The sequence below is a fragment of the Syngnathus floridae genome, chromosome 15 (assembly GCF_059516105.1).
Source record: "Syngnathus floridae isolate MCC-2025c chromosome 15, RoL_Sflo_1.0, whole genome shotgun sequence".
Taxonomy (NCBI): Eukaryota; Metazoa; Chordata; class Actinopteri; order Syngnathiformes; family Syngnathidae; genus Syngnathus; species Syngnathus floridae.
Window position 1 is genome coordinate 4988756 of NC_142427.1, and position 20830 is coordinate 5009585.

The 20830-nt window shown below is 40.5% G+C and overlaps 1 protein-coding gene across 1 annotated transcript in view; it reads left to right on the plus strand.

Annotated features, from left to right (window-relative positions):
- nlgn2b (neuroligin 2b) overlaps positions 1 to 20830 on the plus strand; it is a 40737-nt gene that overhangs the window by 14388 nt on the left and 5519 nt on the right. Inside the window, exons 3-8 of the mRNA XM_088398928.1 lie at positions 6684 to 6737; positions 9806 to 9955; positions 16379 to 16564; positions 18296 to 18561; positions 18694 to 18847; positions 19433 to 19799. Coding sequence (XP_088255054.1) covers positions 6684 to 6737; positions 9806 to 9955; positions 16379 to 16564; positions 18296 to 18561; positions 18694 to 18847; positions 19433 to 19799 — 1177 coding nt within the window. The remainder of the gene's footprint in view (positions 1 to 6683; positions 6738 to 9805; positions 9956 to 16378; positions 16565 to 18295; positions 18562 to 18693; positions 18848 to 19432; positions 19800 to 20830) is intronic.

Sequence of the window (20830 nt, forward strand, 5' to 3'; positions counted from 1 at the left end):
TCTTAATTTGAATTTTCTTTTCCACTGAGTAGCTCTCATAACAAATATATTTAAATTGTATTCAGTGTAATAACTGTGCTTGACTGAAGGGTTACCACATCAGTACTTTCCTCCATATTAGTTCTTAATAAGGTCAGGAGGAAGTGGTAATTAAGGCTGCTAGGATTAGTGTGAGCTAGGTGGGTAAAGAATACAAACAGAATCTAACACCAAAAACAACCTTGTTTTGGCCTCCCGGGGTAAGATTAAAAAAAAAAAAGAGAATATAGCATCATGCAAAACGTGGTTCTCTTAATAGGCTCATTGTTTGTTCTTTAATTAATTGGCAGGTAAAAGAAAACACCATCAAAGTCCAACTTTAGAAGCAGTGCTAATGAGTATGCTGGACTAATGAAAAATGTTAAAAAAAGCAACAACAAAAAACAATTCCCTTCACTTTGGAATCGCAGTGGATTTCAGCCTACACAGTTTTACAGTATGTCAGCTTTACTTTGGCTACCAGGGATGATGCCTTGCTCGAGATTATTATTGTTTCAATGAAAATACATGTTATTGCAGTGTAAACACATTAATGCCTCTTTTATGAGTCAATCAAAAGAGAAGATATTTGGCGAAATGTTGACAGAGCTGTTGTTAGGTTGTACTTTATTCATCGTACGGTGCTCTTTCTCACTAATAACAATAACGGATGACGTAAAATGCGCGGCGCTATTCCCGGGAGAATAGGTGTACAAACGAGGGAGACAGTCTTACATGCGGCCCTTCTGCTTGTCAGAATCTGTCACTTACAGTCAGGGGTCGCCATTTACAAAGCTGATGCGGTCCCTGAGGATGTGTTTCATCTCGTGTGAAAAAGACAAAAAGAGCTTAGAGGAAAATAATTCAAACATGTTTCCATCGTTCCATATGTAACTGTCACGATCTCTCGATTTGTTTACTTTGCCTATGGCAGACATGTCTTTAGCAGTGCCGATTTGTTGCAAATCCTTTCACGCATGGGCGACTCTGACACATGATGCTGCCTGGAACTGCTCGGGAATCTCATCACACGCCTCTCACTGAAGGTGTAACTGATGACGACATGGAACAGTTGGTCAATAATTAAGTCCAACCATATGCCATCCTTTTTAAGGTTTGTTCATTTAAATTCATGGAAAGTGATTTGGCCTTGAGTTCAGTTAGACAGAACTTGCCAAGACGTACACTCACCTGCACGCACCATGGGATCCAGTTAGATCCAAATAAGTGCTACATTGATCATTCTGATTCTACTCGTTAGTCGTTAGTCTGGTACATAGCTTGGATTACAGTAAAATGACTAAGTGATTTTGAGAGTGCAGATGAAGATGTTGATTGACTTGTTTTGGTTTTCTTTTTCTCCATACTTTTGTTGGATTTTCTCCATTTTCAATCAATAACATGTCAGGTTGATTTCAAAATGGTTCGAGTGATCAAATGTGGATTCAGCTCCCAGGTTGTCACTCAGAGGATCTCAGTGGTTAAATAATAGACTTAATTTTACTCAAATGCTTCTTTTACCACCCTAGAAGAGTTAGTGGAAATGTGTGTGGATGTGATGATGTCATGTCGTTGCAAAGGTCAGCCAAGAATCCAAAGTCCATTTTGTCCATCCCAAAATATAACACTTTATATCATCTTCCAAGCACCAAGAGGGAGTAATAAACGTTTTTTTTTCATTTTACGCTTCTATAAATTTTATTAGGTCACTTTTTACTAATGTAGCAGTGAGCGGTGGATTTCATGCCTGTTCTGTGTGGGAGATAGTTTTAGGAATCCTAATCCAACTCATAACTTGCGTGTTAAAATTCATATGCTACTTGAATCAAATTGACTTCCAAATCAAAGTGCGTGGCTTGGTTTCTGATAAGTTTCAATTCCAGAAAACGACAGCACGTCCAATCATACAACGATCAGCTATTTCGTTTTCATACCCTCAGTGATCAAATTCTTTGTACTATTTATTGCACAAAATAAGTCATTTTTCTTTCTGCGCCCCCCACCCTCCCGCCCTGATCTGGAAGCAAGCCCTCGTCTCCCCTCCATCGTTATGCAGATGGCGGCAGAATGGGTCACTGTTCGGAATGCAAATGAACCCAATGCCCTTCTCCGGCTGGCCTATGGCTGTATTGAGCTGCCAATAACCACAAGCAAAGACGGCATCCGTGTGTGACGATGTCGCATATTTGCTGTGTCTGGATGCCGTGATTCGCTTGCTTGTATTTTTACTCTTGTTAGCAGTAACTGGGCGGAGCCAGCCGCTGTGATGTTCCTGATTATAATTGGTCACAGTCCTAATCTTTTATGACAGGCTGTTATGACTGAAGTAGGACATCAGAGCAGGAGAGCAGCTGGCCGGAAATTCATTAGAAGAAGATGAAGAAGAATGTGTATATTTGAGAAGATTGCCCCAAAGAGGGAATCAAGTCTTGGAGATATTTTCTGTTTGATTGCAATGGAAGCACACACAGATAATTATCAATCCATCCATGTTCTGATCCTCTATATCTGCAAATTTCTTTTTCAACTTTCAAATATATAAATGAGAAATTTTTTCGATAGGCATCCAGTCCAAAACAAGTACACCCTCTCTCTCTCTCTCTCTCACCCCACCCCCACTTGTGACGTTCTTCCTGCAGTGTCTTGCACAACTAGGCTGCACCGTCTTGCTGCCTTCCTATTTCCTCAAGACACACCTCAACTAGAAGGCCTGAGATCCTTCATTTTTATTACTGCTCGAGCAGTCGTTTACAGTGCTGTGCTCTTTATTAAAACCATATTTCAAGGGTGGAATGGTTGAAGTGAGAAGGGTGCAGGAGGCTGGGGGGTACAGTAGAAATGGAGATCCGGAGCGGTGTGTAGGCCCACATGCGCCGGGAGCAGCTGGATGCAGGGCTTGCTGTGTCACACACCTTGTCAAGCAGACAGGCCAGCGCAGACATGACATAGCGCAGCTTCATCCCATTTACTGCAGAGAGGAAATGGAGAGAGACAGGAGACAGCTTGCACTGCGGCCACTAGCTCACTGAACCAAATAGAAACGCTACTGAATGAGAGATGGAGCTACATTAGGTCAAACAGTGCTGGGGAAAAGCTCAGCTAAATGCTCCTTGTGTATTGGCCAGCGCTGCCACATCATGTGACCTACCAGCAGGCCCTCCTTCTGGGCCATACGGGGCGAAATGCTTATGACCCAAAAACAATGTTTGTTTTCATTATCCTTTCATGCGTTTAGTTTGTGTTCATTCACCAGTGGCCTCTTCTCAAAAGAACAATTTCATGTAATGCAAAAAAAAAAAAAAAAATTCCCTTGAGCATATCTTTTTGTCATTGCTTTTTTGTACTGGCCAATTATCTCTTTTCAGCTATTGGCTGAATGCTGCGAGACTTGAATATCCACATCACTGTAATGATATTATACAGCACAAAAAGTGCTAAATGTTTGACACGTTAATGATGGGGAAGAGCAAAGATGGACTCCTCAATGGAGTCAAAAATCTACAGGAGCAAAAAAGTCTCTTGAGAAGCAAATTTTGAAAATTAGATTAGATAGATTCATTATGTAAGTATTGCATCTCAATCCGGACACAGCAATGCTCCACCCGCCATTTTCTGGAATATATAAGTGTGCCTCACAGTATAATTGTTCTTTTTTTCCATGTCAGCTGAAGTTTTTCTGTCAGCACACGCAGGAAGCTAATCGGAAACAAATTTGCCGATCACTGGGCGGAAGCGCTCCCGGGTGCTTGAGCAAATAGTCCATTGGAGCTTGTTAGATTGTGCTGGTAAACATGTTTTATCTTGTAAAAAAACAAAGCAATGAAACTGTATGAGCTTTTTAATTAATTACAGTCAATTACTTTTCATCATATGTGAAATTCTTTTGGGGTCATGAAGCATATTTCAGTGTGATGTTGTGGAAAGTATTATAATGTACGTATATATTATAATGCATACTTTAGTTTGGTGTTGTGGAAAATATTCTGTCTTATGTAACCATCATTTTAAAGGGCTGTTTGGTTAAATGGCAAAATTCATCTCATAAATTCAGGAGAATGTTTTTCTTGCATGTTGAAGTTAGGCTGGCTCTGGATGTGGTGGTGCTTGTCTAAAATGTTGTCGACACTTGTTTTTGAGCCGGCCCTATCCTCACATCCACATACTGCTCTTTATAGGCAGTAGAAAATGAATGAAATCAGAGTCATTGCCATTAAGAAGAGAGGTGTGGTTTTAGAGTGGCGCTAAGTAGTGGAAAATTGCTGACAAGATGGAGGACTAATGTGTCTTTCTATCCATTACCGCTCTGCCTACCTGGCTGTTCTCTATTAGCAGCGTAGCTCAGGACCAACTGTGCCTCCTCTCTCTATTGCACTAAGTACTATTTGGATCAGGCGTCTTCTTGGTGGTTTAGGGGAGGATGCAGGAAATCCATTCAGCATTGATCTTTTTTCCATTTAGAAGGAAGATAAACATTTTATGTCAGGAAGTTGGATTCATATAGACATATGGGATGAAAATGCTGCATTGCCGTGGCAGTGTGTTGTGGTGCCTTTATTTATCCGGTGCTTTATACAGAAACCCGAAAACCTTTATTTTGATCATAAGTCGACATTTTTTTTTCTCCACACAAAATCAAAGTTACAGTTTGCTCTGTCAAGCATGTCGGGCATGCGATGAATCAAACAGTTAAGACAGGAGCGGCACAATGAGTTTTGTGGCAATGCGCTGCTGGGCAGGTCGGAGTAGCACAGCAACAGATGTTTAGGACCTTGTTAACATGCTTTGTGCAGCATGTGTGGATTTAATGAGTGTGGCTTTGTGAATTAGAGAGTCCTTTAACGGCTTCCTTGAAGACCTGACTGTACAGATAGTGGTTTCAAAACAACAGCAGACACAGGTGTAGCTGAGGGCAGATGGAGCACTCTATTGACAGAAAGGGAGAAAACGCAAATGAATGGGATCCTTATCAGGGAGGACTAGCAGGCTAAGGTGTTGCTTGGCTAAGGTCACGTTGATAAACATGTGTTATTGGCGCGTTTAACTGGCTTTACTATTACGGCTTAATGTGAGGCTCCTTTACTTGACCTTGACGACAGGCGGGTTGTAGTTTCGAGAGCAACCTGAAAATAAATGCCGATACTTTACCACCTTTCAGTTAATTTAAGTGACTTGTAATCTATCGAGGTTACTTTTAGAATTAGCTCGTCGGTGAAGTAATTAGGTTACTCTTTCATGCATGTCATCTGTAAAGTTATTTTTCAAGGTTACTGTCGAGACATGACATCACAAATGATCTATTATCAATTTCTCTTCAGTGTTGTGTTTGGTAGTGGAATCTCATGCACCATGTAGAGATTTTGATAGCCTTGCAACAGCATCCTTAGGTCAACTTCAGCATCCTAACTTTAGTTTGGTGAATAGTCCCGCATGGAGGAATCCCACAGCTGAGTTTGAGGGTAAAACTCTGCAGCCAAATATGACGCATAGGATTGGGTACAGTTTTTTTGAGGAGCAGGAAGTCAGATGTTCCCATCATATGGAATCCTGGTTAGTTTTTGAATAAAATAGTCTGGCAGAGTATATGACAAACTGCAACATTTATGTGCTGGTCGTTGGCACCCCAACTACAAATCACAGAAATCAATCACTCAGAGGTGTTAAATCATGGGTGAGGTGGAAAATATACAGTACACCCATTTGAATATAGGAGAAACCCAGGAAGAAAATAAGCACTGTAATTAAAATTTTCACAAAATGACCAAAGCTCTACTTTTAAAGCACTCACAGTGGGAAGTCATGCAGAGGACAGCCACAGCGGGACTTTGGTGTTTCTTAGCTTCAGGCAACAAAGCAGCCCAGTGCCTAGCATACCTCATCCAAGAGAAAAGGATAGTAGGCCTGATTAAAGTCTGGACTATAATACTTAAATCACACAAAGAATTGATGACAAATGCAAGAAATATGTCAAAATAAGAGAACATAAAAACAACAATGTTATGTTGAGAGGGAGAGTTGCAGCAAAGACAACAAAGTTTCTTCACTGGCCAATCATTTTCTGTTTTGTTTTTCAGCTTCCAAATTAAACTTGGTAATACAAAATTTTGTTTTCCCCCAGCGTGCCTGTTTGCTGATTTACTTTTGTTCACACTGAGATTTACAGGAGTCGGATTGTGTTGCTGGAAACGATAGGCTCCGCTTGTCCTGTTTTTGCTCTTTGAGTAGAATATATGATCTCCTTACTAAATAGAACTGCAGACTTTTTTTTATTCATGTGGATACAGGACATGATTATGTGCGCTTGTCACAGTCATGGATCAACTTGCTTTTCTGACTGAAAAGAGTGATCATTTGATTGTTCTCATTTTTCTACACAAAACAGCATGGTGTCAGGAACGATTAGGGGAAGGATGGAGGAGAAGCAGCCCCCGGGGGTCATTCGCCAGCCAGTCCGTGACAAGACACTGAGCAGTTTAAACAGTTGACTTTTTGGTTATCTGCTCATAAAAACAACTGTGTAATCCTTAGTAACAAGTGTATCATTAGCTGTGTGTGGAAAAACAAAGTTTGCCGTTCTGCTATTTTTCCTTGTCTTCTTTCCTGGGTGACTTGTGGTTTTGTGTTGCTACAATCTTTTTGAATTTTCTTTCTTCTTCCCTGTTGCTTAGGTCCACTCACGAAAAAACAGGACGAATCGACAATGAACAGACCAAGGGATGAAGGTATTTTTTTTTCGTGATATTTTCCTGTATCTTACGCTATGTCGTCAAATTTTCCTCCCATGTGTACAAATAAGGGAATACATATTTTCTACTGTTATGTAGTATTCTCATTTACACAGAGACATCTGTCACGGTTGATGTAGCCAAATGTTTCTTTATTGTGCCGGGGTATTTTATTTTCATTTCCTGAAAAGATCCACTACATGCTAATCACTTTTAATATGTGCTGCATTTGTTAAAATCAATATTTAGGCATAGCTAACCATTTTATTTATGCAACGCTGTTCCTTTTCCAAACATTGTGAACTACTACTAAATACTGGATGATGTTTACTTCCAGAGACAGAAGCCCTTACTATTTTGATGATGCAGCCAAATAAGCACAAGCACAGTGTGCATCTGTTCCCATTCGCGTGCCCAGGCATAGTGTACATAACAAAGTATTATGCACACATGAAGCTCTTTACATTTCTATTTGTACATCCGTACCGGCTTTAGCTTTTTGCATGTGCTTGCCCCAGCGCATTTGTTCTCATTTGTTCCAATGTGTGCATTTGCACCGTAAAGAAAGGAAAAGATCTAGTATATAGGATTACAAAAGCGGGAGAGGAAGAAAACAGAAAACAAGGAAAACACATGAGCACAAGGGCAGGCTATGAAAGGAAGATGGGGGGAAAACAGTAATAATGATGAGATGACATTTATAGCGCTTTGGACGTGATAGAGATGTAGAGAAAGACGGCAGAAGCCAGATGAGAACCGAGCCGGTAAAGCTTGACATTTATGTCAACACATCGGATGGATTAGAAGGAGTTGCGAAGGCCAGAACTCGTCAGTTAATTGCTTCGATTTGGAGTACGCATTATGCCCCAAAACGTCGGTTATTTTTAAGTTATATTCAAAATTTGAGGGCGTACCTGTAGTCCTGAATCTAGTGAATGTTTTTGGTGGCAGCTAAAGCTGGATTGTTCTATTGGGAGTCATGGAGATGACCCCGAAAATGTGTACATGTATCACTTTTATACTCATCCAGTCCTGATGAGATCATCCTTGCGTCTAATTCACTTTTTCCATCTCGGTGAGTGCAGTGAGCAACCTTTTTTTTTTCACGTGAATGGCTTAATAACCTACACGTTGTTTGAGATGCTATACGAAACATATTTTATTCTTAGATTTATTTTAAAAATGTGAAGAAAAGAAATGTTACAGCTCATTTTTCAAAGACTGGGTTGTTACATTTAGTTTCAGAACAATTCCTTTTTCAATTCATGTTTCTGTGATTTTTATAATTGTGCTGATCCCACAATGAATATTAAAACCTCTGATTATTACCGCTGTACTGAAATATTAAAAGCAAACAATGATTCATTCTCACTTGAATCTGAAAATGATTTGGCATTCATTATTAACAGCCATCTCAATTCCAGCCTACACCAGTTTCCGCATTCCCCTCAAATATACAATTACAAATTGATAAATGGCTGTAACCTAAAGCAAGCAGTCTGTTAGCATGGTTGTGTGTGTTGTGTATATTTGTTCACACACATTGAAATGTCATTTACGATCACAGTTTGGGACTCGGCATGGCAGCTACATGTCAATTGATTAGTTTCTGTTTGCCAGAGAATTACATTTTGCGATGATGCCTTCATGCAGGCGTGTGACTCTTCTATACTGTCCTGGTATTGCTAGCATAATTGAATTTGTTTACAGGTCCTCTGGGAAATCAGAGCAAGTTTAGAATACACCAGAGAAGAGCAGCGTGTTCAAGTGTGGGACAGAAAATTGTTTAATTTTTTTGTAGCTGTCTGCTTTAGTCACTGGTGTGATCCATAAATGTTGCAGCTTGTCGTGTCGTGCGCATTTGTGTGTGTGTTGTGTGTGCGTGTGTCGCACTCAAGACTATATGCAACCTGAGATTCAGGTGGTGATGCAGACGGCTGTGCAAAGACGTGAGTTGAATCTGTTACCACGGCAACAGGCATTCAGTGAGTCGGTGCAATGGAATGGCTGGTGCAGTTCTATTAGCGAGAAGCAGTTTCCATAGCGACTCAGCATCGCAGCTGCCGATGCAAGCATTGTGCATGTGTGTGTCTTTCTGTGCGTGCGTGTGTGTGTGTGTCTGTTTGAGGACGATGTGAATGTGAGTGTTCATTAGCGTATCCCACTGTGTATGACTGGCTTTTTAGCATCTCATGTTTTTTTCATCTCCGCTATCATGTTGTTGTTTTTCTGGTGTGAACCTTCCGAACCACGTCGTTAGCCCCCTCCAACACACATACTTGTGCGAACACACGCACACGCGCACACACTTGGGTTCTGTCACGCTGTCCTATTTTCATCCTCTTCCTCTCTGTCTTATACCTCTTTATCTCGCTTCCTCTCCTGCTATCTCTGTCTCAGCCCCATCACCAAGTGCTTTGCCTCATCGGGGGTAAACAGATGCTGCGGCTGTTATTTATGTTTCCACTTGGTCTACCTTTCATACAAATTATCCACATGGCCTGCACAGTGCAGACACTCATTTTAACCGGGCTGCACCGACAAAGCTGTCAGAGCTCGGATTCGTAGACCATACCAACGACGCAGTGAGAGGGGGGAAGCAGTGAGGCTGAGCTCCAAACATGGATGGACTCAAAGACACCACAAGCAGAGAGTGCATCAGAGCTGGATGTACCATTTTCCCAACACATAATTTTGGAGGGTGGCATCCCTGCTTGGGATGAGGGACTATATGATAAAAAGTAGAAACATTTGCACTGAAAATTTGCAGTGAGGATTTGATTGACACGTCATTAATATTAAGACAGTTAGTTTGTATTAAAGTCAAACTGCCCCAAGGCTCAGGAAGTCATGGGATATTTGTGCAACCTTCATATTTTGCTTTTTTTGTATTAAGTTTGAATAACTACAAAAAAATGGAGTTCATTTGAATTTCACATTTTAATGTTTCATACTACATTATCATGTTCTGACCTCAATTTGAATGTGTGGGATGCAGCTCCTTGAAAGTGCTTGTTTAATTTTCTAAAGTCAGGTTTGATATATTTTGTGTGTGTCATCCGCAGATATTCGTGATCGACGTAAGAAGCCAGTGATGTTGTTCATCCATGGCGGCTCCTACATGGAAGGCTCAGGGAACATGTTTGATGGCAGTGTCCTTGCGGCGTATGGAAATGTCATCGTGGTCACCATGAACTATCGACTGGGCGTGCTTGGTAAGTGTGGTGTCACACGTTCTATTTGATGCTTTTGTCTCTTTGAGCCATTTCACCTTGGTGGCCTCCATCCCTGTTTGCATTCCGCCAGTGAAAACTAGAGTTGCAATCTGTGCTATTATGTAGGATAAAGTGGTAAATGTGTCCCCTCTGTCACAATTTTGCTGCACATGCCACCAATACAGCAAACTCATGTGTTTACATTCATCATCATCATCTTTTGCACACATTCTCTGTGCGGCTTCCCTGTTGAGTAATCAGACCTTGTTTGGTGCATCACGCCTGTTTCAACACTTGTGAACAATGACAAACATGGGGATGAGAGGAGTTTAGGATGCCATCCAAGAATGGCATTCCATATTAACACAGGGTAACATGATCCAGTCCATTGGGGAGACGCCCAGGGACAAGGACAAAGTGAGTTTGGTGACTGCAACCTGCAGCTGTACCCTGCCCACTTCATCAGTGTGACACTTTAAACATGCTGTCAGACTAAGTCACAAACATTAGCAAGTTAAGCATGTGATTCGTGACCACAAGTTTGCAAAGTTCACCAAATTCATATTTTGACATGGTTGTCTTCTGTGGTTTGTTTTGCGACAAGCTGTATCAGCAGCAGAATGTAGTGTGTACTTTGAGTATTCAAGGCGGAGATGTTTGATATGCACTCATGCATTCCACAATATGTTTACTGCTCTGCAACTATCCCATTAAGATGCAGAGGGAACACGTGTTTAAATAGGTGGGGAGTGATTCTGCTCGAGTGATTCGGAGTCATGACGCAGATGCCCTTGATTCTTTTACCACTGTTGTCATGTGGTTGGACGCAAATATGCTTTAAATAGGTTACTGTACTAAGCCGAGTATGCTTTTGTTTGTGTATGCGCAGAATAAATGTATGTTTCCAATTGACTGTGTGTGTGTGTGTGTGTGTGTGTGTGTGTGTGTGTGTGTGTGTGTGTGTGTGTGTGTGTGTGTGTGTGTGTGTGTTTGTGTGTGTGTGTGTGTGTGTGTTTGTGTGTGTGTGTGTCTGTGTCTGTGTCTGTGTCTGTGTCTGTGTGTCTGTGTGTGCACGTGTATGCGTGCGTGCGTGTGTGTTCGTGTGTGTGTGCACGCATGCGCCTGAGCGTGTGCGTGCGTGTGTGTTCGTGCGTGCGTGCATGTGCACTAGCCTGCTGTATTTCAATAGTTTTATGCTTTAATCTTTCGGATTCTTCCGTACTTACAAGGCGGCAAACTTATTCACACCATCTTCATTTCATGCGACGCCTGTACCTTTAAGAGGCTGATAGGGGATCAGGAATAAGGAAGGAAGACAGAGCAGGGAATGGAGGCAGATGAGCAAGAGAGAATCATAGAGAGACAGTGAGAGAAAGAGAAGAGGAGATGGGAAAGGGCTAAAAATAAATCTTCAGAAGTGCCTTTTCAATCTGCAGCATTGCAAAGTATTCATTCAAAAGAAGGCTGTACCAGTAGGTCCAATTGCACCTCCACATTTGAGGTTGCGTACCCTGACATATCGACATGGCTTTTTTTTTTTTCTATAAAAGCAGAACCCTGCATTTTGAAGTGAAATATTTATATAATATCCATAATATTAATGTGGAATCCAACTGGAATAAAAAATACAGCAAGGAGCATAGGTCAGGTGATGGTTGGGAACCTTCCTCAGCTGCTCCTACCTTCCTCCTGCTCCAGGCTCAGTAAGCCTTCTGATTTGTGCTGCACAGCCATCTGTTCACATTAATGAACTAATTAACTAATTAATGAACTCTGGAGAAAAAGACCACCGTCCTGGGCTCTGGGTGTGAGTGTATTTTTCACCTCAGGAAGAAGAGATATATGTTTCTACTTTGAGATGCTGCCAAAATTGAGCTAGTTGGCTGCACGTGTACCTGACGTTGTCTTCAATGAATTCCACAGCTTTGAAACTAAGGTCACGTACACGCTAAAGTCACGATTTTGCACGATTCTGATAAAGGACATCAACTATTGTGTCTTATAACATTGTCCTATACAAGAATATCCATCTGCTGGAAAAACAGGACTTACCAATAACCTCTGCTGAGATCTGTGAGCGTGAACTCCTAATGCAGTGTCACATAAGAATAATTGGACCACTAATGTGTGGTGATGAATGTAAAATATTGTTATGAGTCATTCATAGGCACATGCGTTTGAGGGAATACATGGAACACCAAATGTGAATAGTGAGTGCATTGTGAATTCAAACTGCCAAATGACAGTATAGTTGAATTTCATTAAATTACTTTACATGATTTAAAAATATATGTATATATTATTTTGTTTTATGAATAGAACGGTGCCTTAAAACATTTTTAAACTCTTATAATGCTTTCCTAACTGACAGCTCAATTTGACTAGCGAATCTCATTACTGCTGGAAAATGGGAATTCAAATCAAAATTATCCTTAATAATTAATCATGTGTTGTGCAGGAAAACAGCCAAAATGACAAAGAACCCGACTTGCTGATAGTGAAATCAGAGAGCATGAAGATTGTCACTACCTCCCTCTGTGTCTCTGGAGTCCCCTCGCTCAGAGGTCACCTACCCCGGGGGTCCATCGTGCACTTGGCAATCACCCAATTGCCTCAAAGTTAGCCATCACTCTACCACATGTAGTGGAGCAGCTATTTAGCAGCCCTTCTGAACTGGAATTTAACTTTTCACCAAAACTGTGCAAAAACATCTGGAAATGTTGTAATGTGCTTGGTTACTAGCCAGCTTTGCCATAAAAAATTGCTTGACCTTTCCTTCATCCAAAATAAAGCTATGTTTGTTGGAAAAGACTCAGTTATAAGGACAAATATGTATTATATTAATATTGGTCTGCCACTGTTGATTTGGTAAGTACTGTATTTGTGCATGCCTAAAGGAAATCCTAACACGGATGCAAACTACCCAGTTAATGTTCTTGTTTCTCAAAAAAAAAAATGCTTTTGGAGAACTTTTGCTAGTTTACAAAATGCTGCCAATGATTGACACTACTTTTTATCTCTTTTCAAAAACTAGTGTCGCGTAATCAGACCCTTAGGCCAGCACTAGCTTTGTTCATTTGATTCCCTTATTTTTTTTACAGCACAGTTATTTTTACTCAGTAAAAATGCACATACTGTATGTGTTTGGAAAGATATTCATTAGGGCTTCATTTCGTTTAGGATTCAGAAGTAAGTTAAATGTAAAGGGAGCTGGACTAGACAGTGACTTTTTATTTATTTTAGTTTTTTTATATTTTGTCTTACTGACTTTGATGTAAGATACCCTGGAATAGTTGTGTGGCTACTATTACTTGGTTGTATTTATTCCTATTATTTAATTATATTATATTATATTATATTATATTATATTATATTATATTATATTATATTATATTATATTATATTATATTATATTATATTATATTATATTATATTACTCCGCACCATGCTTTCATTCATTGAGTTTGACGGTCTTCAGCATTTATTTAAAGGTTAACAACTCTTCCCACACTTTGCAAGCGGCAAGAGTTGAATATGCAAAAGTTTGCATACGTTAAATGCTGCTCTCAGCACTTAATCCTGGAAGAAGCCCAACTCAGCAGATAGATAGATAGATAGATAGATAGATAGATAGATAGATAGATAGATAGATAGATAGATAGATAGATAGATAGATAGATAGATAGATAGATAGATAGATAGATAGATAGATAGATAGATAGATAGATAGATAGATAGATAGATAGATAGATAGATAGATAGATAGATAGATAGAGCGCAAATTTAGTGAATGAGAAAGACGAGTTTTTTTGTGCATCAATGGTAGGCAGCATATATAACATCCTTCGTTACCCTTGAAAAGACAACTACAGAGTAGCCATGAAGTTCACAAACCGTTTTGTGTTGTGGTTCCGTTTTGTGTGTGTGGGAGTGCGTGCGCGTGCTCGAAAATGTGCGTGCGTGTCTGTGTTTGGGCAAGCGCTTTAGCGAGTATGTGCCCATATTATTTAGCCTGAAGCTCTGGACAGTTGCCAGGCAACAATGGCAGGAAGCACAGCACCCAGCCACAGAGCAGACACTTCCATATGACTCTGGTTTTGACAAGAGGCAAAGGTCAGCAACGATACCTTTTCAGGTCACAGTCACATTTGGGAGAAAGTTAGTCATTTGCAGAGTTGATCTGAGGATAACGCCTTTATTCTTTTACATACATTTGTAATCCAAATAATATCTGTCGCCTGTCTTATTGTGATGACCACTGTTTGTTTTTGTAAGATACATACAGCACAGTGATTAGCATATCTGCCTCAAAGTTTGTATGGATTTTCTACATGTACTGTAGTTTTCTCCCACATTCCAGAAATATGTTAATTGATGTGAGTGAGAATTGTTTGATGCCATTGACTAGCAGCCAGTCCAGAGTGTACGCCACCTCTTGCCCAAGGCCAGATAGGCCCAATGAGGACAAGCACTACACAAAATAGATGGACGGCTGAGCAATCAGATCCTCAAAGCTCCATTGTTGTTGCGATTTGTACAAAACACAGAATGTTTCATCATGTCTGCCTTTTAAGTGATACTTAACAATCGCTATTGTGGTTCTGGTTTTCATTAGTGATTGAGATTCACCCAACCATCCATCCAACTAATTGGTCCATTGGTTTGATGACAGGCACTCACATACGGCACATTAACTAAATGCACTGGATCGTACTAGATTTTCATGCAGCTGAGCTGAATTGTTTGAAACACACCTCAGTGTGATGCAATGCAGTTCAAAACTTACTGCAAACTGCAGCTACAAAAATGAGCATTTTATAACTCTTACAATGTCTAACAAAATTAAGATTGCGCTGAGCGAATGTAGTTTAGTCGTGGTGGAGTGATGCAAATATGACCTGGTAGTTAAATGTCTAAAGTCTATTTGTCTGTCTGTCCTGTCTATGTCACGAGGACAACGGATGAAATTTAGCTCCCGCTAATTGCGACTGGTTTTACACTGGGAAGTTTGTATATATGTCTATATATTTAGTGTTCATCAAACTGGTACTGTCCTTTCTAAATAAATAAATAGAATAAAATAAATAAAATAAAACCTGCTTGGACCTGAATTAGCCACAGCCTTTTATACACACAAAAAATATTATTGAAGATTTTATAGGTGTGGAAGACAATGTGAACATTGTCAGTCTTAATGTCACAGTGGATCCCACCCATCGCTAAATGACTGTTGGGACATGCTCCATCTGATGATGTACAGTGTAACACAGTATTATGAATCACAATGACTAAGTTAGGGCAACAAAATCACTCCACGTTTAAAGTGCTGTTGACTGCAATGTAAGTACGCTAAAGAGTGCAAACTCAGACGTGAGCGTTTGTCTGATTGTTATCGAGAGGTCAATTTGGTAGATAGTCGTCGCTACTCAGCGCCATCATCGCTTGCATATCATTGTCAACTTTCAGGCACATACTTGCTCACCCCACATACACAGGTTCAAAACAATCAAGGTGAACCAGAATCAGATGAGAAACCACAGCCACAGGACACTGACACCGAGCCCTCTGTGCGGTCACTGAGAAACCCATGAGGCGGGATTATTGCCACGGCCTGTTACAACTCCAGTGCTAAGAGCTTCCTCAAAAAAAAAAAAAAAAAAAAAATGAAGATAATTCAATAATAGTTTAAGATAGGGATGGACAAGTACAGATACCAGGTAATAGTATCTAGTCACCATAGATGCGAGTAAAAACAAACAAATAAAAACATAACTCACCATTACACTGATGTAGTTGTTGTAATTAGCAGAAGTCATTCCCATCTCTGGGTAATGGGAGACAATTACACACAAGTGTTACTTAAATCCAGTATACGCGATAATTATTTTTGGGTCGCCATTATTGTTGCTTCATAAAAAATGTATGTTGGAATTAGAAACAAGGTATTAAGTGTTTTGGTTGGGGACCACTGCCTTAGAGCACGTTTTCCCCAATGTTTGTGGTTTATATGTGACACGTTAAACGTTCAAGGCTAACAGTAGTAGAATGGCAACAGAAAACACGTTTTTTTCAAAAAAGACAAAGCTAATTGGCTAAATATTCTTTGTCCTTTACAAAGCCTCAGGTGTGTCTTCTTGTTAGATAAATACATGTATTTGCACCCAAAATATGTAAAGCAGACTGAATATCTGTCCAGCATTGTTGGTCTCCTGTGCAACATTGGTATGAGGAAATTAATCAGGTTGGAATGATTTTCCCCCAGACCTAAACTTGAGTTGTAGCCTCCGTTTACAACACAGTCAAGGCCCATAATTATTTCATACTGTGCCTCTGAATTCCTGCCCCACTGTTTGTACACAATCTTTTTAACTCTGTCATTCTCCCTCACTTATTTTCCTGTGTTTGTTTTAATTTACTTTGCAGGCTTTTTGAGCACAGGGGACCAGTCTGCCAAGGGGAACTACGGTTTGCTGGATCAGATCCAGGCGCTGCGTTGGCTCAATGAAAATATCGGCCACTTTGGAGGAGACCCGGAGAGAATCACCATCTTTGGCTCGGGGGCCGGTGCTACCTGTGTGAACCTTCTTATCCTCTCTCACCACTCTGAAGGTAATCATCTGCCTTGGGACACAAACCACATTGGAGTTGATGCTTAAAAGACAAACACACTGTGGGAACTGACTGAACAGTTTACAAAACCTGACAAAGCTCAAATAAGTTCATTTCAAACAAAGTTCTGAGTCAAGAAAGTGAGACAGTTAAGCTCACCTCTACGAGAACAATGATGTAGTCGCTTGTTGTATGCTCAAATATAGTACCTCTTGGCTTTTATTTTATTTTGTTTTAGAGGTGTGGAAGATGCAGTGACTTTGGACTTGAAAAATTAGCCCCACTTGTATCTCGAGGGACAAAAATTGCCAATCTGCACTACCAAATTTGTTTGACATGCAATGTTAGTACATGGTTAAATTATCTGGCTTATGAAATCTAAAGTGAATATCAGTTCGGGCAGTGCTTGACTTGTTAGATGGCTACTATAAGCATGAAGACAATAATTACTTTAGGGCACAAGACCAGTAATCATTCCAAACATTGCTTGTCCATGTAGCTGTAAAATCAAAGAGCTATACTGGCTGTGCTTGTCTGAAAGTAATAAGCCCTGTCTGGACATGACATTACATAAGATATAGTATGCTACAAACCTCACTAGACTTGACATTGAAAAAGGACCACATTTTTGTGTGGTATTGTTTCTTTGTAAAATGCCCTGCTTTGCACATTTTCACTGCCTTGTATTGGTTTGACGTCAAAATCTGATTAATTGAGTTCACCCACTAATCCTTAATTATTTGTTTCTGAATGAGCGCAATCGAAATCACACGAGATGTTTGAGCCGCAAATCCACTCGTGTGATTCTTAATCTGAGATTGTGAATGGAAACAGCAATGTAAGGTTTACTTAATACACCCAGAAGTTAAATTAAGTTAAACTCTTTCCTATGTCACATGGTCTGGATGCGCAAACTTGTGGCCGCAAGGGTAATTGCACCCAATAGGCGCATTCATATTGCGGTTGTTTCAATTCTTTTGTATTGGATCTCATTCAAGTGTGCAGGTGTACCTAATGCAAGTGTAAATGTAAAACCGCTAAGTGTATATCACGTTTACGGTCCTAACAAAAGCCTCTTGCACACACTTTGAAACGGGGCAATAATTCTGAGTGAATGCAGACAAAGTTGGAGCCGCTTTTAAAGGCACTGTGTGCGCAGAAGAGAGATGAACCAAGCTGAGAGGCGGCTTAATTGATTTCACAGGGAAAGGAAGCGGGGGTGGGGCACATGCAGACTTTGCTGCGTATATGTGTGTGGGGGTTAATTATTAATGACAGAATCTGCAGATAAAAAAGAGGGACAGCAAGCCACTTTACATAACTGCAGTAGTGCAACAGTGCAAGTGTTTGTCTTTCTCTTCCTCATCTCTTGTGCAGCCTTCATTCTGGCTTTATGTAGCTCCATAAAGCAGGCTGGTCATCATTTACCTGACTGCTGTCTCTTCTTGTGCATCACACAACTACTTTGCTTTCCAACCCTAATGTGCATAAATGTCCTTTTGTTTGTCGCAATGAAAGGAGCAGAGTTGCTTCTTCATCTTGCGTCCAACACAATGCTCTATAAATGCTCTTCCTCCAAACGATGCATTATTTAGGCTCACTGTAAGGCAGGGAATGCATCTTCCGCTGCTAGCAAAAGTGTGCCACTGAAAAAAAAGGACAGAGAGAGAAAAAAAAATCCTAATTATGTTTCTTTTCAATATTCTTCATCTTCTCCCATATTGTGTGTAGGTCTGTTTCAGAGGGCCATTGCTCAGAGTGGTTCCGCCATTTCCAGCTGGTCAGTCAACTACCGCCCGGTCATGTACACCAAGATTCTGGCTAAGAAAGTTGGTTGCACCCTGGGGGATATGGCTGAGTTGGTGGACTGCCTGAGGAGGAAGAGCTTCCGGGAGCTGGTGGACCAAGACATACAGCCCGCGCGATACCACATTGCCTTCGGACCTGTTGTGGATGGTGACGTGGTGCCTGATGACCCGGAGATTCTGATGCAGCAGGTCGGTGTGATGAGCTTTCTGGTTGCACCTTGGTTTCCGCTGTGGTTGATAAAACATAACCAGACAGTATGTGTATATTTGTGTACAGTATGGTGATCTCCTGCTCATATGTGTTGTGAATGTTCACACCAGGGTGAGTTCCTGAACTATGACATATTGCTGGGTGTCAATCAAGGAGAAGGCCTGAAGTTTGTGGATGACAGTGAAGGAGAAGATGGGATATCCGCACCCTCGTTTGACTACACCATCTCCAACTTTGTGGACAATCTTTATGGATATCCTGATGGTGAGCTGCCAATCTTCACTAAGCAACAAGCCATGCTGTAATTTATATTGATGGTTTTAGAAACACATAAAAAATGAGAAAAAAAATCCATCCCCCTAGTTTTTAATCTACATAAAGTAATTTTAACAAGTAAATGTCACAATTCCCTCACTAACCTAAACAAACTGCAGTCCAACACCAGCAGCCACTGTTTCGCTCATGAGACCTGGCATTTATTAAAATGTTAAATATTTGTTCTGCTGAACTGTTCGAACAAACCCAACAAAAGAGGTGCTTTCAGGTTGTGTGGATCTTTCGAGACACAAATGTTTGCACATTACATTTCTCAGATGAATTATTGACTATTTGTTTATGAACTTGTTTTATTAACTCACTGATAGTGCGGTATTACCTGACTTCATTCGGTTCCCCCTCACCGAGTGTCAATGCTTGTTGGTATTTACGTGACTTGTGATGGATTTACAACGAGGCTCCGGCTCTTTTGTCAAACTCCACCTACCATAAATGGCTCAAATCCTGTCACACACCTTGATCCATTATTCCCCACTTTGTTCATTTTAGTGAACCTGTTTTGTTTCCTCCCAGGTAAAGATATTCTGAGGGAAACCATAAAGTTCATGTATACAGACTGGGCTGACCGGGACAACAGCGACATGCGGAGGAAGACCCTCTTGGCTCTCTTCACAGACCACCAGTGGGTGGCTCCAGCTGTAGCCACCGCCAAGCTGCACGCTGAGTTCCAGTCGCCCGTCTTCTTCTACACTTTCCACCACCACTGTCAGACAGAGGCAAGGCCTGAATGGGCCGACGCAGCCCACGGAGATGAGATCCCCTATGTGTTTGGCATTCCCATGGTTGGAGCCACTGATTTATTCCCATGTAACTTCTCAAAGAATGATGTGATGCTCAGTGCTGTGGTCATGACGTACTGGACCAACTTTGCCAAGACGGGGTAAGTGAAATGCAAAATTAATAAAGCACCTCAAAACTCAAAGGCATGCATCTTCTATCAAGTAATGGTTAAAAAAACATTTTATTTAAATCACATTTTTTCTGTGTTTATGTGAACTACAGTTAACATTCAGATGGAAAGACATTTAAATTCTCTTTAAACGTGTTCTAAACTATAATGATGAATGAGTGCTGCATTTTAAAAGTCGCATTGCAGATTTGTCAACCTGTGGGGATATTCAGTCTTTGAAGTACCACAATACAGTTTATTCTAGTTAGTATCAACACGCAGTGGGTGTTTGAGGGACACATTTCTATTCAGAGCTTTAGAATTAACGTTTTAATTAGAAAAGTGTTCAGTTTCAACGTTTTTTTATGCGTGTTCAACATCACGCACAGTCCTGATGACTCAGCCGCAGCAATAAAATTTGATGACAAATATAATTGCAACATTTTCAACAGTAGACTGGACACAGAGCTAGTTTTGGGGTTTTATGATTTTTGTGAGGATCCCGCCTTGTTTAATCACATGCACAACAAATCAACTAGTGAGAAGCAAGTTGTTTAACGTGTGTCCTTTATTCCACATTTAAATGATAGATTATAATATGCACTATCCATCTTGGTAAAAAAAAAAAAAAAAAAAAAACATTAAGTAGATGCAATGATATCATGCAAAGAGCTACATTTAAAATGTCTGCTCTGGATACTAGGAGAACACCAAAACAGTTTTACGGTAGGCTATAGTAGCATAAATGTATTATTTAGTTTGTTGCAGTGATTGCGCATTGTGCATCTCATCTGGGTAGATCAAGTGTAGGTTCACTGCTGGCATAGAACCACCACATTTATGCAGCGTGATAAATCTGTCGCCATACCTAATTACATGTCATGTGAGCGTGGTGGCAATGCCATTAGATGGTCTATGTGTATATTTGTATGGTCTATGTGTATATTTACTATGGCGGCCAGTGAGAAAACACATTTGCAGTAATACACATGCTAAACTTAACGTGTGTCTTTTTATGTCAC